The sequence below is a fragment of the Meles meles genome, chromosome 6 (genome assembly GCF_922984935.1).
Source record: "Meles meles chromosome 6, mMelMel3.1 paternal haplotype, whole genome shotgun sequence".
Lineage (NCBI taxonomy): Eukaryota > Metazoa > Chordata > Mammalia > Carnivora > Mustelidae > Meles > Meles meles.
In genome coordinates, this window is record NC_060071.1 from 41,343,923 (window position 1) to 41,369,742 (window position 25,820).

At 34.6% G+C, this 25,820-nt stretch overlaps 1 protein-coding gene across 8 annotated transcripts in view; it reads right to left on the reverse strand.

Moving 5' to 3' along the window:
- Positions 1-25,820, reverse strand: part of ZNF280D (zinc finger protein 280D) — a 141,227-nt gene that overhangs the window by 17,302 nt on the left and 98,105 nt on the right. For all 8 annotated transcript variants that reach the window (XM_046008437.1, XM_046008438.1, XM_046008436.1 and 5 more), the window contains one exon: positions 9,097-9,142. In XM_046008437.1, coding sequence (XP_045864393.1) covers positions 9,097-9,142 — 46 coding nt within the window. The remainder of the gene's footprint in view (positions 1-9,096; positions 9,143-25,820) is intronic.

Genomic DNA, 25,820 nt, shown 5'->3' on the forward strand with positions numbered 1-25,820 from the left:
ATTTTAAAAATACATTTCATAAGATTATGGCTGTTCTTCTGATGGATCTGTACAAAGTCAACTGAAAACCTTCTGGAAAAGATTCACCATTCTGGATGCCATTAAGAACATCCATGATTCATGGGAAGAGTTCAAAATATCAACACAAATGGGAGTTTGGAAGAAATTGATTCCAACCCCTATGAATGACTGAGGGGTTCAAGACTTCAGTGGAAGAAGTAACTGCAGGTGTGGTGGATATAGCAAGAGAACTAGAATTTGAAGTAGAGCCTGATGATGTGACTGAATTGTTGCTATCTCATGATGAAACTAATGGTTGAGGAGTTGCTTCTTATGGATGAACAAAAAAGTGATTTCTTTAGATGAAATCTACTCTACTCCTGGTGTAGATGCTATAAAGACTGTTGAAATGACAACAAAAGATTCAGACTATTACATCAACTCCATTGATAAAGCAGTGGTAGAGTTTAATAGGATAAACTCCAATTTTGAAAAAAGTTCTATTGATCAGCCAGTAGCCATCAACATGGAGGCAAGACCTTTACCAGCAAAAATATTATTACTTGATAAAAGTTCTGACGATGGTTAGCAATTTTTGGCAACAGAATAATTTTAATAAAGGTAATGTACATTGTTGTTTTAGATGCAATGTTATTACATACTTAATAGACTATAGTATAGCATAAACATAACTTTTATATGCACTGGGAAATAAAAAATTCATTTGACTTGCTTTATTGCGGCATTTTCTTTGTTACAGTGGTCTGGAGCCAAAGCTGCAATACCTATGATGTATGCCTGTAGTTATGTCAGACAGATTCTGCCAGTACAACTGTTGCCTCCGTGGGAAGATAGATTCCTAGTGCTTTCTACTCTGCCATTTTCCCAGAATCCCAGAATGCTTTTTTTCCTCAAAGCATCAGTTGAAAAAGTGAAAAGTAAGTGTACTGAACTCACAAAAGTAATTTAAGTTTAAACACTTCACGAAAACCAGAATTTATTGCTTCATTTTACTGGCTTTACAGGAAGCAAGCATATCAATATCTTCAAACCTAGTTCTTTTCCCATCTTGTTTTCAAATAAGCAAATTGTCATGTTTATCAATTTCTCTTGACCAAGTGATTATTTCAAATAATTTAAAACTAACTTTGGCTTACTGAAATATCTTTTACAGGATGCTACTGTGGCTGGTATTATTTTAATATTTTGATTAACACTTTGCTAATCAGTTTTAGAGGACCAAAATACATTTCTTAATATTACAATTTGTTGATGCTGTGATAACCTATTCTACATGAAATTTCTATAGAACTTAACTTGTTCTTAACTCTAAGAACAGAGTCAGTGGCTGCTTTTTGTAAATCAATATCATTTATAGAAAATAACTTTTTTCTGGCTTAAAAATTCAAAATCTGTAGACACTTCATTTAATTTTTCATATATATATTTCAAATATGAAGTTAGCCCATTTATAATCTTAATGTGGATTCAATAAGCACTTTCCCTATAATTATTAATATTCTCATTCATTGATTCATGCATTTCTAATTTATTTTGTCTAATTTAAAAATTCATGTGAATATTTACATCTCTTGCTCAAGTTTTATATTCACTGAACACATTTTTAAAATTACTTCCTTTCATTTGTTATAAGCAAAGGGACGGGACTTTTATTAAGCATACAGCTTTATTTATGGTCATTTTTCTGATTGTAGAGTTTTATTAACTTTTGCTACTTTGTTCAAAATATCATTCCCTACAGATAATTTGTGGAAAAATTTAATATATTTGTATGAAGATGTTTTTGAGTTCAACATAATTTTGATATTTGATATTATATATTTTCATATTTAATAAACATCTTTAGTTTGTATGCAAAGTGTCTCAAGTGCATTTAATCTTGATGCCTATATCTGTATGTGATTTTCATTTGTTTTTAGAATAGACAGGAATATTCCATCTGCTTGTTGAATTACCCCACTCCCAAAATACATATCTTTTCTAAAATAGTAAAAAAGATAATCATATTTGAATTGACAGATGAGGCATTTTTTATATTAAATTATGATTATGAGTTGAGCAAGGTACAAATTTGGCATAATTATTTTTTGGGAGAAATATTTTATCATTTGATCTTTTCCTCACAATTCAGAGAGAAGTTTTTAACTTTGAATTTCATAGTAATTTTAAGAGTGTCAATGTTAAAGACTTCAAAATTTTCAGTATCTGGAAAATTGTGTTTTTCCAACCAAACTTGTTACAGTGCCCTATAATTCTGTTAAATTTTTGCATGTGTTTTTCATCTTCTGAACAATACATCACTTAACTTTGTAGATGCCGTACTTTAAAAAAAAATTTGGTATACATTTTCAGTACGTTTTTAATTAATACACACAGTTAGACATAATAAACATTTAACAATCAAATAAGTGTACATAAACATTTGTATAAAAAATATAAAGCATCAAACATTACAAACAACAGAAAATTATATAACAGGAGAATCAGATAAATGTTAAGACAGAGGAATTTATCCCAAGTCAAAGAACAAGATAAGGCCACGGCCAAAGATTTAAGCAAACAATATAAATAACATGCTTGATGGAGAATTTAAAGCAACAATCATTAGGATACTCACTGGGCTTGAGGAAAGAATAGAAGACATCAGGGTGACCCTTACCACACTGATAAGAGTTAAAAAAGAATCAATCAGAGATGAAGAATACAATAAATGAGACTGGAAACAGGGTTGATGCAAGACAGCAGGTTAGGAGAAGCAGTGGAATGAATTAGTGACAAAGAAGACAAAATAATGGAAAATGATGAAGATGAACAAAAAATAGAAAGAAGAATTATGGGACATGAGCATAGACTCAGGGAACTCAATGACTCCATCAAACATAATAGTATTAGTATTATAGGAGTCCCAAAAGAAGGAGAGAGAGAAAAGAGGGCACAAAATTTATTTGAGGAAACAATAGCTGAAAACTTCCCAAATCTGGAAAAGTAAGCACATCCACATCCAGGAAGCACAGAGAATTCCCATCAAAATAAAGAAAAGCAGGCCAACACCAAGACATACTGTAATCAAATCTGCAAATATGGTGATAAAGAAAAATAAATCTTAAAAGCAGCAAGACAAAAGTCCTTAACTTACAAAAGGAAAACCCACAAGGCTAGCTGAAGATTTCTCAACAGAAACTTGGCAAGACAGAAGGAAGTGAAATGATATACTCAAAGTGCTGAATGCAAAAAATCTGCAGCCAAGAATACTCTATCCAGCAAGGCTATCATTCAAAATAGAAACAGAGATAAAGAGAGTCTAAGGCAAACAAAAACTACAGGAGATTGTGACCGCTAATCCAGCCCCATAAGACATACTAATGGTGACTCTTTGAGTGGAAGGGAAAGACCAAAAATGACAAAGGCAAAAAATGATCAGAGAAAATCTCCAGAAACAATGACAAAACAAGTAATGAATCCCACCTACAACTGCACCAAATATTGTAACATACCTAGGGATAAACCTAACCAAAGAGGTAAAACATCTGTTCTCTGAAAACTATAAAACACCAATGAAAGAAACTGAACATGACACAAAGAAATGGAAAGACATGCCACTTATGTATTAGAACAAATGTTTTTAAAATGTCTATACTACCCAAAGCATCTACACATTTAATGCAATCCCTACCAAAATACTGAGAGCATTTTTCAGAGACCTAGAACAAACAATCCTAAAATTTGTATGGAACCATGAAAGACCCTGAACAGCCAAAGCTATCTTTTAAAAAAGAAGCAAAGCTGGAAGCATCACAATTCTGGACTTCAAGTTATATTACAAGCTGTAGTTATCAAAACAGTATGGCAGTGGTACAAAAACAGACATAAAGATCAATGGAAGAGAAGAGAAAACCAATAAATGAACCCACAACTATTTAGTCTATGAATCCTCAACAAAGCAGAGAAGAATAGCCACTATAAAAGAGATAATCTCTTCAACAATGGTGTTGGGAAAGCTGGATAGCAAGAAGTAGAAGAATGAAACTGGACTATGTTAAATCATACATAAAAATAAATTCAAAATGGATGAAAGACCTAAACATGAGATAGGAAACCATAAAAATTCTAGAGAACATAGGAAGCAGCCCCTTTGACACTGGTCATAGCAACTTCTTTCTAGAGATGTCTCCTGGGGCAAGGGAAACAAAAGCAAAAATAAACTATTAGGACTTCATCAAAATAAAAAGCTTCTGCACAGCAAATGAAACAATCAACAAAACTAAAGGCAACCTATGGAATGAAAGAAGATGTTTGCAAATGACATATCTGATAAAGGGTTAGTATCCAAAATATTTAAAGAACTTATAAAACTCAACACTCAAAAATGAATAATCCAATTCAGCAAGGGGCAGAAGACATGAACAGACATTTTTCCAGAGAAGACATACAGATGGCCAGCAGACACATGAAAAGATACACAAAATCACTCATCATCAGGAAAATATAAGTCAAAACTACAATGAGATACCACATAGGCCTACCAGAATAGCTAAAATCAACAACACAAGAAACAACAGTTGTGGCAAGCATATGGAGAAAGGGGAATCCTCTTACACTGCTGGTGGGAATGCAAACTGGTGCAGTCCCTGTGGAGAACAGTATAGAAGTTCCTCGAAAAGTTAAAAATAGAACTACCCTCTGATGCTGCAACTGTACTACCAGGTATCTCCGAAAGAATACAAAATACTAGTTCAAATTCAAAGGGATACGTGCACCCTGATGTTTATAACAGCATAATCCATAGTAGCCAAATAATGCAAACAGCCCAAGTGTCATTGATTAATGGATAAGGAAGATGTGAGATATATATATATATATAATAGATAGATATTTATATATTATAATTTGTTCTAATATATTATATTTATATACTATATTATATATTATATAAATATATAAACAAATATATATAAAATATTACTCAGCTATGAAAAATAATGAAATCTTGCCATTTACAACAATATGGATGGAGCTAGAGAGTATTATACTAAGCAAAATAAATTAGTCCGAGAAAGACAAACACCATATGATTTCACTCATATGTAGAATTTAGTCAACAAAAGAAATGGTGGGGAACAAGAGAGAAGCAAACCAAGAAATAAATTCTTACTGAGAAAGAACAAAGTGATGGTTATCAGAGTGGAAGTGGGTGGAGGGATGGGTAAATTAGGTGATGGGGATTAGGGAGTGTACTTGCTGTGATGAGCCCTGGATGTTACATGGACATCTTGAATCACTATCTTATACACCTGAAACTAATAATGCACTGTATATTAACTAACTGGAATTTAAATTAAAACTTAAAAAAAAGAAAGAATGAAAGAAAAGCATCTGTATCTGACTCCTCTCTGATATCCCTACCTGTGTTATAATGAAATTCCACTAACCCTGAAATTGGAGGGAAAGATCCATGGTATATATTTAGTTAGGGAACAATAGCAACAGATTGTTGCAGTATACAGAATACACACAGCAACAGAACAGAAGCTATGTTAGAAGTCACTAAATCATATGGATTCCAACTATAATATAGTAAATGAAAGGAATTAATTTTAAGAGAAAATGTAAAAGTATAGAAACGAAAAAGAATGATACTAGGAAAATCTTACCTGGGCATGCTAACAATTCTAGTACACTGCATTTGATCAAGATCTTGAAGACTAACTCAAGCTATCCATCCTATCAGAGGTGTATAAGTACCTGCATCTACACAAAGAACTATCCACGTCACATATATTCTCGAAAGAAACACCTGGACCAAGATTGGTCTACCTGGCCTTCCATTCAATAAGGCATTCCTTTAATTACTTATGGCTTGCTAAATTTTTAGTGTAAAGTTTTTTTCTTTTAACAAAAAATAAGCTTAAGAAATTTGGTTTTTGTATGAAAGGTGGCTTCATTTGACACAGATGAAACAGGACAATCAAAGGAAAGTAAGAGTTGATGATTTATTCTAATCAAATATGAATGTATCAGGAAAGAATCAATAGATGATATGATGAAATTATGGATTCATAGATTTTCTTAATGTTTATGCCTTTACATATTTGGAAAGAAGAGAGGCAAACCCCCATTGCCCCTAGGGCACAGGAACTGACTGACTAGGGATGGAAGGAAAAAATCCTACTCTCAAGACTCAAAACACAGAACCAGCTTAAGAGTGAGGCTACACCAGTTCCCACTCACTTCCCACCACCCACCTCCAGGCTAACAAACACCAAATAACAAGGAACAATAGTACTGATGGAAGAAAGGCAAGGGTATATTTATAGAGAGAGAAACACCCTTTAAGCCTCAGTCTCACAGGAAGAGCCAAAGCTGAGTATGAAACAAGAATCCTGAGGGAAAAATCCTCCAGTAACATAACTCCCACCCTCAGCACAAAGAAATACTACAGGAATTGAACCTGGTAGTACGCTGAGGGTAACGATAGCAACAAGAAAGCCAAAACTCAGATCAACTCACTAGGTGACATCAAATCCCATAGTAATGACCTAACATAAGAAATGGTATGCCCACTTTTCAGATACAAATACTATTTATCTCAGTCTTCCATATAATTTCTTGCTTTCAACCAAACATTATATAACAAAAATGCAAGGGGGGAAATGGACTGTCAGGAGACAAAGCAATCAGCAGACTCAGACTCAGATATGACTCCACTACTGGAAGTATCAGACAGAAAATTTTAAATTACTATTATTAATATGTTAAATGTTTTGGTGAAAAAAGGAGGACAACATGCATGACCAGAATGGTAATTTTAGCAGAGGGTCAGAAACTGTAAGAATCAATGGAAATGCTAAGGGAAAAAAACAAACAACCACAATGACAGGGATGAAAAATGCCTTTGATGGGCTCATCAGCAGATCTGACACAAATGAAAAAACGAATTAGTGAAACTGAAGACAGGTCAACAGACAGAAATTACCTAACATAAAACACAAAAAAAGTACATGGAGGATACGGTGGATACTAAAACAGGGCATCTAAGAATAGGGGTTAACATCAAATGGTATAGTATTTAGGAGATTGGAATCCCAGAAGTAGAAGATATGGGACAGCTCGGAGAACACCAAGCAGGATAAACAACCCCAAATAAATAAATAGATAAACATATAGGTAAACATATGAACAAATCAGACTTAGACACATCTTGCTCAAACTGATGAGAACTATAAATAAAATAAAGATAAAATCTTGAGGGGAACCAAAAAATTCAACACATTATATACATATAGGAAACAAAGATCAAAATTACAGTAAGACATTTTGTCAGAAAATAGGCAAACCAAGAGAAAACAAAATGACTTCTTTAAACCGCTGAAAGAAAAACTGTCAACCCAAAATTCTACATTCACCAAAAAATATCTTTCAAAAATGAAAAATAAAGATATTTTTAAATGAAAAAGGCATAGAAGAATTAATTATCAGTAGATCTGCAACATAAGATATATCAAAGGAAGTTGTTAAGGCAAAAGGAATGTGGTATTAGACAGAAATGGAGAGCTAATTTCAAAGAAAGAGCACTGGACATGGTAAAAAGAAAGTTGAATATAAAATTATTTTTTCAAGTTTTTAACTGCTCTAAAAAATAACTATCTAAAGCAAAAACATTAACACTGTATTCTGTCTTTATAACCTATGTAAAAGTAAAACATATGACAACCACAGGAAAAAAGAACCCACAAACTATTAATTAACATCAGGAATGAATGAGAGAATTATCAATGACCTTAAGACATTAAAAGATTAAGGGAACAGTACAAACAAGTCTATATAGATAAATTCAATATTAAAAACCACAAACTACCAAAATCCATTCAATAATAATCACATAACTGGGGCGCCTGGGTGGCTCAGTCAGTTAAGTGTCTGTGGTCATGATCCCAGGGTCCTGGGTCGGGCTCTCTGCTCAGCAGGGAATCTGCTTCCCCAGGCCTTCTACCCTCCCCCTCCCCTTGCTCATGCTCTTATTCTCTCTCAAATAAATAAATAAAACCTTTAAGAGAAAAGAATAATCATATAACCAAAAAATCCCGTATCTATTAAACTTATTTGTTGTTAAAAACCTTTCAAACTAAAGAAAACTTTCTATGGTGTAGAAGAAAGCTGCTTGGAAGAAGGTGGCTAAGTTCTGCTAGGTTTCACTTATTCACAGTTCAGTATGGAAATGCTGTTCAAAAGATAAATGCTGAACCTGCCTCATACATCTCTGAGCATACTCAGAGATATGGAGTATTTTGTAGTATTAAACTGACATCAAGAAAACATGTACTTGAACAAAACTATTTCTACAAAAAAACACAAAAAACAAAAACAAACAAAAAACTATTTCTACATACACCATTAGATTGCCCAGTAAATAACATTTATAGGATAACCCCAAGTATTTTATTCAGAGTGCCTGTTTAAGACAGTAAAAACACATTTAATATATATTCAAAATATTTTTTAAACAAGATTTATTTATTTTAAAGAGAGAAAGAGTGCAGTGGGGGGAGGGGCAGACAGAGAGAATCTCAAGCAGACTCCCTGCTGAGCAAGGAACTCTACAAGGGGCTCAATTTCATGACTGATGAGATTGTGACTTGAGCAGAAACCAGAGTCAGATGCTTAACCGAAAGAGCCACATGGTACCCTTGAAATATTTCTACTTTAAGTATTAAATTTTCCTGGCAGTCCAGAAAATAAAATCATCTGGAAAGATTAATTTTCCAATGTGTAAACTGTTTGACATTTTATTGATTTCAGGATTTTTAAATAATAAACTTATCTCCATTAACTCACTAGTTGAACTAAGTAACAGACAAGTGAAATATATGATGCTTTTATAAGAACAGAACCACCTCAGAATTTTGCTTAAGGTTAGATATTTTTAAATCTAATGACAACAAAAAACAAATCTTATTTTTTTCCTGATTACATGCCAATAATTGTTATTATGCACAATAAACTGAAATGTTTTAAAAATTAAACCAGTAATATTTTCATATATTCAAGCCTTTAAGGTACAGGTAAAACAAAATTTACCTCAGACACAGGTTCTTGTTCCTTAGTGGGAGCTTCATTTTTTAATCTTGAAAACAAAATAAGTATTGAATACTTTATTTTATATTTACAATGGAAAATATGCAACAGTTCTTTTCTGCATGCTTAAAATAATTATGATGTGAATTTAAGCTAATATAGATTTGTAAATGATCTTTATAAATATTGGAAAAATACACAGTAGATTCAATAAACATGCTAAAGAAATCAATACAGGCATGTATTTGCTTCTTTTCTAAAAACAAGAGCACTTAAGAAATTTTCTCTATGTTAAATACAATTATAAATAAAAGACAATATATTAGTAAAATCGTTTCAAAAAAATTACTCTTTAAAAAATAAAAGGTTGTAAGCTTAATATATATAATATGCATAAATATTTACTTTTATAGGGCTTAAAAAGTGAGAGAAGAGTAATCTTATCTACTGTGAAATTCAATATAATGCTATTTTGATATTTATTACAATTAAGGTAGCAAAATCACAGAAATAATTTATAATTCTAAGGATATAGTCTCTTAAGAGCCTTCATAAACATACCTCAAATATTAACTACAATTTTTTTAAACCTGGTTTCTAAAAACAGAAAAATTGTAACTTACTACAATATTAAGAAAGGCATATGCCATCTCTAAAATAATCTAATATAAAACCTATCTTTCCCAAAAGATCTTTTAGAAACTTCTGATAACAAAATACTATCTACTGATATTATATATTAAACTCAATTTTAAACTACATAAGTCAAGTGCCTACCTGATCTGAAATGCCATTAATAGTTAAGTGATTCATTACTTTATGAAGGCTTAGAACTATACTTAAAGATTAATATATTTAATATAAGTAACAACTATACTGACTTAAATTTCATGTACAAAAATGAAGACCTAAAGTAGGATAGATATGTCAACTACTCTAAAAGCTACTCCCGTGGTTAGGTGAAATTCGGAGTTGATAATCATCTTTATCCATTCTCTAAGGGCACACTGAAAAAAACAGGTCTATAGATTCTAATGCTTTATCAGATATTAATAATAATTTGTGTAAAATTACTTATCTATATTTTAGTTATTACATGAAATTACAAACAATTTAAAATAGAGTGTCATTTCTCATTCTTTCATTATATTGGTAATGAATTATAGTAACTTACAACTAACTTACTAAACAAATTTAGATGAATAAAACTGGCAGAAATACTGACAAAATTCATAAATGTCAATCATTCTGGAGGTTAAAGATTTTGTAATTCTTTTAAATGTTTAATTGTGAACAATATTCATAAAGATGAAATTTCACATTACTCTTTAGTGATTTATACAGGAAAATGATAGTCTTAAGAATAACATGTATAAAGTCATATGAAAACACAAAGAATTAGTGTGAAGAAACAAAAGTAGACATTGGAGTAATGAAGTTTTGAAATAAATTTGTATATTACAACTGATTTTTATTTCTAAGCAGTTAAAAATTTTAAACTCAGTTTGAAAAACTGAAACAAACTGGTCAAAAAGAAGTTTTAAAATATTTTATAAGAGAATTTCCCTGTCAAGTTTATGGTTGAAAATATTATCAAAGATCAACCTTACATTCTTATAAAAGAAAACATTACCATGCTAATCATTTTTCACATATGGCTGTTCCAATAAACTGATTTTAAGCAACAATTAAAATGAAACCTATTAAGCGTGTTAATATTACTGCTGGTATTTCAACTGGAGAAACTAAGGCCTCTCACTATCTCTGCAAAACAGGTTAGTGACAGAGTTTTTCTTTATTACTCTTCATCTTTAAGAAACTGATAGATGAGAACAAAAAAAGTTATTGAAATAATTAGCACTAAGAGGACTATGATAACAATCTTATCTTGGGGCTTTAACCACATTGGTATTCTATTTATGGAACAGAATTATAGTAACCAGTGAAATATTTAAGTAAACAAATATTTAAAAAATTCAAAAAGTACACTATATAAAATTTCACTGAGAAAAAAATTCACCAAGTTAAAAATTCATCACTAAAATGTACACTCCATTTTTATAACTACAAAAGCGTATTTTAGGATTAACAAATTAAAACAAAAAGATGAACGAATTTTAACACAACTACTAACATATCATTAACACTATTAGAAAAGAAAAAAGTGTTCTTACCTGTAATTCTTATTCATTAAAGATACCTGCTGAAATAGTCATCATTTAAGATATACAATTGCTTGGTAGAAGACAGTGAAATTTGCTAAGCTCAAAGTTCTGAGCTAAAGACCTGCTATTAGATAATTATACTTTTCACCTGTAAATGTTGCAATAATTTTTAATAGAAAAATGTAGTACAACATTTAAAACAAACACTAAAATTTCAGTGTAAAGAGAACAGAAAGATTGGTGATCAATTTCAAAATGATTACAGATCAAAATTGCAAGTAAATTACTTTTCTTCTGTATTTGAACCCGCTGAAACAGATCTTTCTGATAAAGGACAATCCTTTCCCTGTAAAGTTTAATAAAAAATAAACATTCTTTCTTGCATTTTTCTGTAGTCACATAACTAATCCAAGCCTACATGCAAAATAATTCTGGGTTAACTACATTAGTGTGTTATTCTGAGGTTTCTTTTGAGGTTTCATTCATACTATACACATACCATGGGGTAAAGGGAAAAGCTATAAAGGGAAAGTCATTCAGATTCATTTTAGCCAGGCCATATTCTGTCCTTCTAATAACATTTAAAAGCCCCAAAATTCAGTGTTGATTTTTAAAATGTAATCTTCAATTTAAGAATATTTGTAAGCATACTAAAAAGCTGAAAAGTTGCATAAGCCAGTAGGAAAGCCAATCACTCAAGATCTTCTACTTAAGACATTCAAGATTATGGGCTCCTGGGTGGCTCAGTGGGTTAAGGCCTCTGCCTTTGGCTCAGGTCATGATCCCAGGGTCTGCTCAGCAGGGAGCCTGTTTCCCTTCCTCTCTGCCTACCTCTCTGCCTACTTGTGATCTCTGTTTGTCAAATAAATTAAAAAAAAAAAAGACATTCAAGATTAAATTTAAGATAGTAATCATCAAACTACTATAGTAAAACATCTAGTCTACCATTTCTGATCATTTGTTCTGAGAGATGTTAATAGATACATGGAAAGGGTAACTGAGCTAAGCACTTACTGTGTTGCACATACATCAGGTACTGTGCTAAGAGTTCTAGTCCAAAGTTAAGACACAGTCCCTCCTATCAAGGAGTTCATCATCAAGGAACCATGTTGAAGCAAATGCTTATGGAACTGTGAAAAGTGTTTAAAAAAAAAGTGGCAAGAGAAACATCTGTATGATGGAATGGCTGTTCAAAGGACTGAGCCACTACAAAAGGGAAAGATGCAAGGAAGCAGTGAATATACTGTAGTAAACTTGGTTTTGCAGGAAGAGCAGGAGTTAGTAAAGCAAGGGAAGGAGATTCAAGGCAGAGCAAAAGCAAAGAATTTTAGCCAAGACAACAGTGTTATGAGAACCTGAGTGGTCTAATATGACTGTAATGTAGGGAACAAAGGAGAGTAGTCAAATATGCAATTGAAGAGATAGCAAGGGCAACTCAGGAAAGATCTTGATGGCCAGGATATAGTGTTTGTGCTAAGTTAACAGGAAAGTATGATGACTGCATCTGAAAGACCAAGGGAAGTATTAGAAGAGGGTAAGCTCCACTCAGGAAGCCCAGAGAAGAGATAGTTAATGACTGTCTTAAGCAAAGTAGAGGCAGTGTCAGTGGAGAAGAAGGTTTAGGGAGATGATTAACAAGGTAAAACCAATAGAATATAAGTACCAACTGGAAAAAGAACATTTAAAAGAAATATTTACCACTCAGATCGGCTCAGTCTTATTATTCTCACCCTTAAGGAAAAAATTCAACCATCACTTCTCAACAGAGAACCCCAGCGTCATCATCCAGAGCTTTACCCCCCCCCATTTATATTACTACTTATTTCAATCAATCAGCAATTCAATTCAGAAATATCACAATATATTAGAATTAGACTTGAGTCCCAAGAGATTGGCCCATCTTGTAGATGAGAAAAATCTGAGGCCTAACAATGCTGAAGTAATAAATCTATTAAGTAACAGAACCAGGATTGAAAGTGAGAGCTCTACTTCAAATTTCCACCGCATTTCTTCACAGCCAATTCCTTTCCTGTGAATCAGGCTCCCTTATAATCATGCCAGAAAAAGTGAAAAAGCTTAACTGATCTCTCTGCCTCTGGATGTTTTCCATTCTCAAACATGCTGAGTATCATTTCCAAATTAATCTTATGAATAGACCAATCCATGCCATTGTTTGCTGAAAATGTCCTATTGCCCATACATCATAGACCTAATGCTCTAAGACTGGGAAACTAGATTCTGGTCCCAATGTTACAGGTTTGTCAGTTGCTGCCTACTCTCCTGTGAAAACCCACTGAAGCTCAGTCCCATCTAGTTCCTCAGCCAATCATAACAAGGCAGGAAGTACATCTGTAACCACAAATACAACCAGAGAAGCAAAAGAGTACAGTATGTATTAGTTTGGTCTCTGAAGAAAGACTGCTATAATTTAAACTGAGGCCCTCTACATGGAAGCTATGCAATCATGAGCAAATTACTTATCTATACCTCAGTGGACTTAATATCCATAAATTGGGACTCTTAACAGCGTGTATCTTATTAGTTTGTGAGAATTAAATGAATGAATATAAAACACTGAGAAGAGTGTCTGGCACATTACATGTGCTCAATAAATGTTAGTTATTACTATTGACATGGTGGAGTTGGGAGTCAACCCTATTGTCCAGAATCTACTTGAGAGGGTGGCTCAGTGGTCTGGGCCACTGCCTTCGGCTCGAGTCGTGATCTCGGGGTCCTGGGATCGGGTCCCGCGTCGGGCTCTCTGCTCCACGGGGAGCCTGCTTCCCTCTCATTCTCTCTCTGCCTGCCTCTCTGCCTACTCGTGATCTCTCTCTGTCAAATAAATAAAATCTTTTAAAAATAAAAAAATTTTTAAAAAAGCTTATTACCACTTAAATATCTTCCGTATTTTGAGATTTTCCTGTGATACTTCCCCCACTTCCAAACACAATCCATTAATTTTGATTGCAGGGCCACTCCTGTTAGGACCAGCCCTATTTGGTCTCATACAAGATTATGTACCAATTTCTGAACAGCTAGGTATGATCTAACGTTAGGCAAGATAGAGTATAAAATCATTCTAGATAGAACTAGAGACAGGAATCAAGAGAAACAAAATATTTGTGTGTGAAAATTTGAAGCAGAAAAAAATAAGACCATCAATGGAGGCAGAAGATTTTAATGCCAAACTAGGGGTCTATTTTTTTTTTAATATTTTATTTATCTATTTGACATACAGAGATCACAAGTAGGCAGAGAGGCAGGCAGAGAGAGAGGAAGGGGGGCGCCTGGGTGGCTCAGTGGGTTAAGCCGCTGCCTTCGGCTCAGGTCATGATCTCGGGGTCCTGGGATCGAGTCCCGCATCGGGCTCTCTGCTCAGCGGGGAGCCTGCTTCCCTCTCTCTCTCTCTCTCTCTCTCTGCCTGCCTCTCTGCCTACTTGTGATCTCTCTCTGTCAAATAAATAGATAAAATCTTTAAAAAAAAAAAAAAAAAAAGAGAGAGAGGAAGGGAAGCAGGCTCCTTGCTGAGCAGAGAGCCCGATGTGGGGCTCGATCCCAGGACCCTGGGATCATGACCTGAGCCGAAGGCAGAGGCTTTAACCCACTGAGCCACCCAGGCGCCCCTAGGGGTCTATTTTGTTATTTTGTTGGCAATGTTGAATTAGCCCTGGATATTTAATTTATAATATACAAGCAAATACTATCAGTACCAGAAGACTGAAAAAAATGGTAGTAACCCTAGAATCCCTGGCAGAAGTTGGCACGGTGTACCCTAAATGAAGAACTACACTAAAGTTTCATTTGTCTTTCCATTTAACTGGGTCTCCCATCATTCTTTGCTTAACAGATATCAAAGAAGTCCAAACTGCCAGAAACCACCATATTTTGACACACTGCTCCTACTTATTGTCTTGCAATTATATACCAGGGACAAATATGTTGCATCCACTTTGAAAAGGAAAAACTATTTTAGAATTACTCAAGATTTGGTTTGAGATATTAATGCCTGTGGTAGGATGAGACAAATCTAAGGGCATGATCTCCCACTATTTCTGAAATCAGTTAGATTTCAAAAGTTTAGAAAAGGGAACCACAAACTCCCTGAATGAAAAGTCAAAGCTATCTTGAGAAAGAAGAACAAAGCTGGAGGTAATCACAATTCCAGACTGCAAGATCTATTACAAAGCTGTAGTAACCAAAATGGTATGGTATTGGTACAAAAACAGATATATAAATCAATGGATTAGAAAAGATAGCCTAGAAATAAACCCATGCTTATATGGTCAATTAATCTATGACAGAGGAAGACAAGAATATTCAATGAGGAAAAGACAGTCTCTTCAATAAACAGTGTTGGAAAAACTGGACAGCTACATGCAAAAAAATGAAACTGGACCATGTTCTTACACCATATAGAAAAATAAATTAAAAACCCAGTAATTGCACTACTGGGTATTTACCCTAAAGATACAAACATAGTGATCCGAAGGGGCACGTGTACCCGAATGTTTATAGCAGCAATGTCTACAATAGCCAAACTATGGAAAGAACCTAGATGTCCATCAACAGATGAATGGATAAAGAAGATGTGGTATATATACACAATGGAATACTATGCAGCCATCAAAAGAAATGAAATCTTGCCATTTGCGACGACGTGGATGGAACTAGAGCGTATCATGCTTAGTGAAATAAGTCAATCGGAGAAAGACAACTATCATATGATCTCCCTGATATGAGGACATGGAGAAGCAACATGGGGGGTTAGGGGGATAGGAGAAGAATAAATGAAACAAGATGGGATTGGGAGGGAGACAAACCATAAATGACTCTTAATCTCACAAAACAAACTGGGGGTTGCTGGGGGGAGGTGGGATTGGGAGAGGGGGAGGGGGCTATGGACATTGGGGAGGGTATGTGCTATCGTGAGTGCTGTGAAGTGTGTAAACCTGGCGATTCACAGACCTGTACCCCTGGGGATAAAAATACGTTATATGTTTATTAAAAAAAAAAAAAAATTTTGGAAGGGGAGGCGAACCATAAGAGACTATGGACTCTGAAAAACAACCTGAGGGTTTTGAAGGGTCAGGGGTGGGAGGTTGGGGGAACAGGTGGTGGGTAATGGGGAGGGCACGTTTTGCATGGAGCACTGGGTGTTGTGCAAAAACAATGAATACTGTTACGCTGAAAAAATAAATAAAATGGAAAAAAAAAGAATGAATACTGTTACACTGAAAATAAATAAATTTAAAAAAATTTTAAAAAATGTATTAAAGACCTAATTGTGAAGGAAAAATAAAAGATGAAAATTGAGAGAGAGGCAAACCATAAGAGATGCTGCACTCAAGGAAACAAACTGAGGGTTGCATGCAAGGATGCTGGGTGGGAGGAAGGGATAATTGGGTTATGGGCATTAAGGAGGGCACTTTGATGGAGTAAGCACTGGTTATTATATGCAACTGATGAATCATAAAATTCTACCTATTAAATTAAAAAAAAAAAAGATCTAAGTGTGAGACCCCAAATCATGTAAAACCCTTAAGAGAACACAGGCAGTAATTTCTCTGACATTGGCCATTGCAATATTTTTCTGGATAGGTCTCCTTTGGCAAGGGAAACAAAAGCAAAAATAAACAACTGGGACTCTATTAAAATAAAATGTTTTGGGGGCGCCTGGGTGGCTCAGTGGGTTAAAGCCTCTGCCTTCAGCTCAGGTCATGATCCCAGGGTCCTGGGATCGAGCCCCACATCGGGCTCTCTGCTCAGTGGGGAGCCTGCTTCCTCCTCTGTCTATCTCTCTCTGCCTGCCTCTCTACTTGTGATCTCTGTCAAATAAATAAATAAAGTCTTTAAAAAAATAAAATAAAATGTTTATTATTGAAGTGAAGCAAACTATCAACAAAACAAAAAAGGCAACCTACTGAATGGGAGAAAATATTTACAAATGATGTATCTGGCAAAAGGTTAATATTCAAAATATATAAATAACTTACAAAACTCCACACAAACAAAAATAATCCAATCTAAAAATGGGCAGAGAACCTGAATAGACAGACATTTTTCTAAAGCAGACATACAGAAGACAGTCACATAAAAATATACTCAGTATCACTCATCATCAGGGCAATGCAAACCAAAACCACAATGAGATATCACCTTAACACCTGTCATAATGGCTAAAATCAAAAAGAGAAGAAAGAATAAGTGTTGATATGCAGAAAAAAAGGGACCCTTGTGCACTGTTGGTGGGAATGTAAATTGGTATAGACACTGTGGAAAACAGTATGGAGGTTCTTCAAAATATTTAAAAATAGAATTACCACATGATCCAATAATTTCACTGGCTGTTTACCCAAAGAAAACAAAAACATTATTTGAAAAGATATATGTATCCCTGTGTTCATTGGGCCTAATTTTTTTTAAAGATTTTATTTATTTATTTGACAGATCACAAGTAGGCAGAGAGAGAGGAGAAAGCAGGCTCCCCGTGGAGCAGAGAGCCCTATGTGGGGCTCGATCCCAGGACCCCGGGATCATGACCTGAGCTGAAGACAGAGGCTTTAACCCACTGAGCCACCCAGGCGCCCCTGGGCCTAATTTTTAACAGCAAAGATATAGAAGCAAACCAAGTATCCATCAATATAGAATGGATAATGAAGGGGTTACACACACACACCAAGTATCCATCAATATAGAATGGATAATTAAGGGGTCATACACACACACACACACACACACACACCAGAATCCTACACAGCCATAAAGGATGAGATTTTACCACTTGTGACAACATGGATGGACCTAAAGGGTACTAGGCTAATTGAAGTAAGTCAGAGAAAGACAAATACTGTATGATTTCATTCATATGTGGAATCTAAAAAACAAATGAATAAAGGAAAATGAGCAAGTAGCAGAATCAGACCTATATAGAGAACAAATTAATGGTTGCTAGAGGGGAATGGGATGGGGAATGGGCAAAATGGGTGAAGGGGAGTGGGAGATCCAGGCCTCCAATTAACAAAGGAGTAAGTCATAGAAATAAAAGGCACAGCATGAAGAATACAGCCAATGATATTGCAATAATGTCTGGTGACAGATGGCAGCTACAATTCTGGTGAGCACAGCATAACATACAGAGAAGTTGAATCACCATATGTTGTATATCTGAAACTAATGTAACATTGTGTGTCAACTATACTCAAATAAAAATTTTTTTTAGTTTAGAGAAGGAAACAAGCCCCAAATAAATTCTGCATATCTCACAGATGAGATCAGTTTTCTTTTTTTTCCTGCTAAATCAAATATATGAAATGAAGACAGTGACCATTTTGAATACTTAAGATTCTCCAACTTAGATTATGTTCAGAATGAGTAATTTCTTCAAATAATTTCAGAATTTCACAGGGAAATAATGGAATGACTTCTTACATATTCTTCAATGATCACAGTATCAATGGAAGTAAACATTTTTGAAAAGAAATAGTATTCTTAAACGTAAAACGTATTTAAAATGTTGCCATTCTACTTCTAAAAGAGTTTACTTACTGCTTGCAGTTATGAAAGATAATTAATGACTTACTGGTACAGTTTAGAATGATATAATAGTGATATTTGTCTTTGGGAACAAGCCCAGATTCTCTACTGGTACAGCATTTCACAAAAATCACATAATGTAATATATACATGGTATTAGTGTTTAACTCATTGTGAAATCAGTGTACCATAGGGCCCTGTGAAGATATGGATTCAGTGTCTACAATTCTGACTGCCTTATTCTGTAATTATTCTGATGGCATGAACCATGTCTTATTCATATTTCCATTTCCAGCACTTGATATGGAGTCTTGCACACAAAAGGCAAGAAATCAATGTTCTGGGTCAAGGGATATATGGAAGGGTTATTTATATTACACTATTAAAGAGCTATGCAGTTACAGCTGGTGCTAAGTATAAAACTCTAGCCATTCTGAAATAAGACAGAGGAACTCAGTTTCAAGGAAAGTCCGTTTTGTTTTCATTTCTTCCTAGTACTCTTTAAATCAAGGGTATTTAACACAATATAACAAAAATTTTTACTTGTAAAATATTCTACATTTTTAAAATCTTCTACAATAGTGTAAAGATTATTATTGGAGAGAGCATACATGCATGCATGTATGTGGGGGAGGGGCAGAGGGAGAGAAGGACTCTTAAGCAGGCTCCATGCCCAGGTGGAGCTCGAGTCGGAAGCTTAACTGACAGCCACCCAGACGTCCCAAGATTATTTTTAATTTCACTTCAAAAATGAAGAAACTGAAGTAATATGAACATAAAATTAGTAAGAGAGATGAGTCTTGAACTGATATTTTGACTTCAGTCGGTGTCCTCCCATTGTACTTTGCTACGAACAAACTTGGAGATAAGTTGAAAGAACTAGACCAACTTTTAAAATCACTTCAAATTGTGGCTTTCAGGACATTTGATTCAATGAATAAAAGAGACAACTGGTTAAGTAGCCCAGTTTTCCAAGTTCAACACTTTATGGATTTACTATGGACTCGTAGTATGTTAGAAATACCTATGATATGTTAGAGGGAAATATCTTTCTAATCTAAACTTTCTGTCAAGAAAATAGCTTTGTGCAGGGATAGATGGAACATACCTCAACATCACAAAATCCTTATATGAAATCCCACAGCTAATATCTTCAGTGGGGAAAAACGGAAAGCCTTTCCCTTACAGTCAGGAACAAGACAAGGATGTCCACTTTCACTATTACTATTTAACATAGTACTAGAAGTTTCAGCCTCAACAATCAGACAACAAAAAGAAATAGAAGGGATCCAAATCAGCAAGGAAGAAGTCAAACTTTCACTATTTGCAGACGACATGATACTGTAGAAAATGAGAAAGACTTCATCAAAAAAATTGCTAGAACGTGATTCAATATATGAATACAGCAAGTCACAGGATATAAAATTACCATACAAAAATGATGCATATCTGTACACCAATAAGAAATCAGAAAAAGAAATCGATCCCATTTAGAAATTGCACCAAAACCAGTAAGATACCTAGGAATAAACCTAACTAAAGAGGTAAAAGATCTGTATTCAGAAAAGTATAAAACAGTGATGAAAGAAATTGAAGAGGACACAAAGAAATGGAAAACATTCCATGCTCGTGGATTGGAAAAACAAACATTGTTAAAATGTCTATACTACCCAAAGCAATCTACACCTTTAATGCAATTCCCATCAAAATACTGGTAGCATTTTTCAAAGAGCTAGAACAAACAATCCTAAAATTTGCATGGAACCACAAAAGATCCCGAAAAACCAAATGAATCTTGAGAATGAAAATGAAAGCTGGAGGTATCACAATTCCGGATTTCAAGCCATATTACAAAGAAAGCTGTAGTCATCAAGACAGTATGGTATTAGCATAAAAACAGACACACAGATCAATGGAACAGAAGATAAAACCTGGAAATTGACCCACAACTATATGGTCAATTCATCTCCAACAGAGCAGGAAAGAATATCCAATGGAAAAAAAGTTTCTTCAACAAACAGTGTTGGGAAAACTGAACAGCAACATGCAGAAGAATGAAACTGGACCACTGTGTTACACAAAAATAAATTCAAAATGGATGAAAGACCTACATGTGAGACAGGAAGCCATAAAAACCCTAGAGGAGAACACAGGCAGCAACCTCTTTGACCCCAGCTGCAGCAATTTCTTACTAGACATGTCGCCAGAGGCAAGCAAAAATAAACTACTGGAACTTCACCAAAATAAAAAACCTCTGCATGGAGAAGGAAGCAACAAAACTAAAAGACAGCCTACAAAATGGGAGAAGATATTTGTAAATGTCATATCTGATAAAGGGTTAGTATCCAAAATCTATACAGAACTTATCAAACTCAACATCCAAAAAAGCAAATAATCCAGTTAAGAAATGAGCAGAAGGCATGAACAGACATTTTTCCAAAGAAGACATCCAGATGGCCAACATACACATGAAAAGATGCTCAACATCATTCATCATCAAGGAAATACAAATCAAAAACAAGATGAGCTATCACCTCACACCTGTCAGAATGCTAAAGTTAACAACACAAGAAACAACAGGTGTTGGCAAGGATGCAGAAAAAGGGGAATCCTTTTACACTGTTCGTGGGAATGCAACCTGGGGCAGCCATTCTGGAGAACAGTATGGAGGTTCCTCAAAAAATTAAAAATATAACTACTCTATGACCCAGCAATTGCACTACTAGGTATTTACCAAAAGGATACAAAAATTCAGATATGAAGGTTACATGCACCTTGCTGTTTATAGCAGCATTATCAATTATAGCCCAACTATGGAGAAAGCCATCAGCTGATGAACGGATAAAGAAGGACATAAATATAATGGAATATTACTAGCCATCAAAAAGAATACAATTTTGCCATTTGCAACAATGTGGATGGAGCTAGAGTGTATTACGCTAACTGAATGAGTAAATCAGACAAAGACAAATACTATATGATTTCACTCATACATAGAATGTAAGGAAGAAATCAAGTGAACAAACGGGAAGGGAGGGAAAAAAGGAGAGAGGGAAACAAACCATAAGAGACTCTTAAGAGCAGGTAACAAACTGAGGGTTGATGGAGGGAGTTGGGTGGGTGGATGGGCTAATGGGTGATGGGTATTAAGGAGGGCACTTGTTTGAGCACTGGGTGTTGCATGTAAGTGATGAATCACACAGTGCTACTCCTGAAACCAATATTGCTCTGTATGTGAACTAACTAAACTTTAAATTTTTTTAAAAAGAAAAAGGAAAAAAAAATAACCTTGTAAAACCTAAAATTTTACTTCTATTCTGTTACAATTAATATACTCAGATGTACTAGAGAAGATAGAGGAAGAAGAAAATAGAAATAAGGGTGAAATAGAAAAGTACAATTCCATGATTGAATTATGATCTAACACTTGAGAAAAGCAATTTTTAAAATCATTTCAAAGGTCTACAAAAGGAACAACCACGTTAGTACTGCTAATTGGCAGAATCACACATTTCCATAAGCCTAGTAATATTGACTAAGTAGTCAGAAAGTGAATGCATGGTAATAATTTTAAAAAAGTTTTCTTTTAAAAAGGGGTTTCTTTTTAAGCTCAAAAGGACTGTTTTCCTCCTCAACAGAGAGTATTATGTACTGATTTTGAACAAGGGCGTTGTTTCATAGTCTCTAGCTCCATCTGACACTGGAGAATGCAGCAGACACATGAGACTGAAGCCCTGCCGTGAAGAGCCATCCATGCGGCAGTCTGTAGGAATGGACTGCGTGACCTGGGAACTGTAAGCCAAAATTTCAAATAACTACAGTGCAGAAGGATTGCATTAAAACTCTCAGTGATGAGAAGGTGCCACTGATAGGCCATTCCCAGGGTCTTCTGTCATCAGTAGTAGGGGTAATTGCAGTATTAACAGCAGTAATAGCAGTAACAGCTGGAGCAGGAATAGCAAAAGCCATCATAGAAGTAGCCATGGCAACAACACGCAGTTATTAAGTACTTTTTGTCAGGCCAATGCTAAGTAATTTTAATTATTTAACTAAATACCTTCAATTATTTAATAATTTAACTAATTTAATTTCCATACCTAATCTCTATTTCTTAAAACCACCCTGCACGGACTTTAATTACGGACCTTTCACTGATGAGGAAGCTGAGGCTCAACAGCCTGGGACTGCCTTATTTCAAAGCTGCACCCCTTTCACAACACCATACTTCAGTGGTATAGATATTTTTCAATGTGGAGGATTAAAAACAGTAAGTTCCTGTATTTGAAGAAGTGACATAGAAAAGGAGATGCACAGTAGCTTCCGAAAGTTTGCAGATGAGAGTAAACTCTATTTCAGGTAGTCATGACTAGAGTGAGGCTACAGAAGGACCTCAAAACCAGGAAGGTGGACTGAAAATATGAGATGAACCACACTGCAGTTAGTATAAGGCAGTATAATTAGGGAAAAAATACAGTTATGACTAAAATGAACATAAAAGCATTCACAGACATTCTGTAACAGTAGAAGTTTGCAGAGCTTTAGATAACAAAACTATTTATGGTATGACTAATGTTTGCTTCAATAGTAACTCCAAACACCCATCCACCCCACCCCACCCCCACACACAGGGTTAGAAAAAGAAAAGTTAACGAAAGTGATCTGTGTAACCATAAGAGACTCTTAATCTCACAAAACAAACTGAGGGTTGCCGGGGGGAAGGGGGTAGGGAGAGGGTGGTTGGATTATGGATATTGGGGAGAGTATGTGCTATGGTGAGTTCTGTGAAATGTGTAAACCTGGCGATTCACAGACCTGTACCCCTGGGGCTAATAATACATTATATGTTAATTAAAAAAAAGAGAGAGAGAGGAAAAAAAAAGTGATCTGTGAAATGGTATGGGAAGCTCCAACTGAAAACTGAAGTTATTCTAAGATGAATAAAATACAGGCAGAAATCAAATCATGAAGAGTAGTAACAGAACAGTAGTAACAATGGTAACTTTACACATGTAGAGCACTTTCTATGTGCCAACTACTTTCTAAGTACTTTACGCATATACTAATTCATTTAATTCCCTCAACCCTTTGTGAGCAAGTACTGTTATCTGTGTTTTACAAACGAGGAATGGGCACAAATGTCTGGTAACCTATCCAAACTCATACACACCCTAGTAAACAGCAGGATAGGAATGCCACACTAAGCAATCAACTGTAGAGCCTGTACTGTTCAACCACTCTCCCTTTAGCAGTCTGAGAGGGTTTAATGAAGAGAATAAAAACTCTCATCTTAGTATCAAGGAAGATCTCCTGACCCTGTTTAAGGAAGAAAGAAAACTTTACAATATAAGAAACTATAATAAGAAATAATAAGAAAATAAGAAACAGATAATAAAAGACAGGAAAAAGCAATAGTCTCAAGAAAAGTAAATAAATAGGTATACTGATGAACTAACCATAAGGAGTAACAAAGAGAAGCTATAAATAAATATGAAAGAGTCTTAAACATCTTCGTGTGAAATCAAGAAAGGTAACCATACCCTCCAAAAACAAACAAACAAAAAACACAAAAAACCCTTGCTGCTATATTCAGAGGCAGAATATACTAACAACTGGTCTGTCCTTGTTATGTATTTCTCAGATTTTACAAATAGTGGATATCATTTTATTTCTGTAATTTCTAAAAATATATGTACATTGTTAGCATCCAGTTATAAACTCTACCTTACAAAGATTCATAAATGTGAAAGAAAAGTCTAGGAGTCCATCTTAGTTAACACCTTAAACAACTACTTTTTATTCCCCAATTCGGAGAATCCAAAGAATGATTCCTCTAGATCAGCATTCTACATACTAATTAATGGAAATTAATGTCAGAAAGTTAATAAGTATTGAAGGAAAAAACATTCCAGGGTCAAATAAATATTCTTGTTGATAATCACAGGCCACATCTAGCAGGAAAAATCCTATATTAAAGAACTGATTTAATTTTAACTTGCATTTCCTAAATTTATTTGACCATGGAAACCTTTCCACTCAGATAGTTTAAAAATTACGGACACACTAGTTCCACAATTCAGAGTTTGGGAAACAATGACCTAGTTACTTTCTTTTGTAAAAATATAAGAAAATTAGAGAATTACTTTTATGAGAGTATTTGTAGGAAGTTAAAACTGCTGAGGAATAATGTGGACATTTAGTTTTTTAAGGCCCAAATTTTCTGCTACCAGAGATACAGATATATGGCATTCTGTACTGATCTCCTAAGAACAAATTTTAACATGTATGCATAACCAATACTGAATAAAGAATCCCAGAACTCTACAACATCTCTGCACTCATATTTTACAAAAAAGACACCATCACTCCAATCCTTTACATCATTGGCCACTCATGCTTAGTTTCCTCTGCCAGTAACTTTTCATCTCCCTAACCCTCTTGTCAGATTCTCCAGAGTTCAATCTGTGGACCTTACCTTCTCTCTAGTTTTACTATGTCCCTTGGTAATCTCATACAGTCCCACGACTTTTTTTAATTTAACATTTGTTTTGGGACAATTTTATATTCCATGTAGTTGTAAGAAATAACATAGAGACTCCATGCACCTTTTGTCCAGTTTTCCCCCAACGATAACATCTTACAAAATTATAGTGCAAAATCATAACCAAGATAGTGACAGTGATATACCAATTTTATTCATATTTCCCTGGTTTTACTTGTATTCATTCCCATGACACTTAAAAATGTTCAGTGATATTTATAGCCTAGAACATTCCCCTAAGTTCATATAAATGAATGACTATGGCATCTCCATTTGGACATCTAACAGGCCTCTCAAACTGAAACATGCCCCAAGCCAAAGTCTTCATCTTCCCTTCCAAATTTATTCTTCCTAGTCTTCCCCATCTCAATTAATATCAATGCCATTTTCCCACTTGTTTAGATTAATAACTATGAAGTCACTTTCAATATTTGATCTTATTTCACATTCACACTATCAACAAATTCAAAATATATAAAAAATCAAAGCTC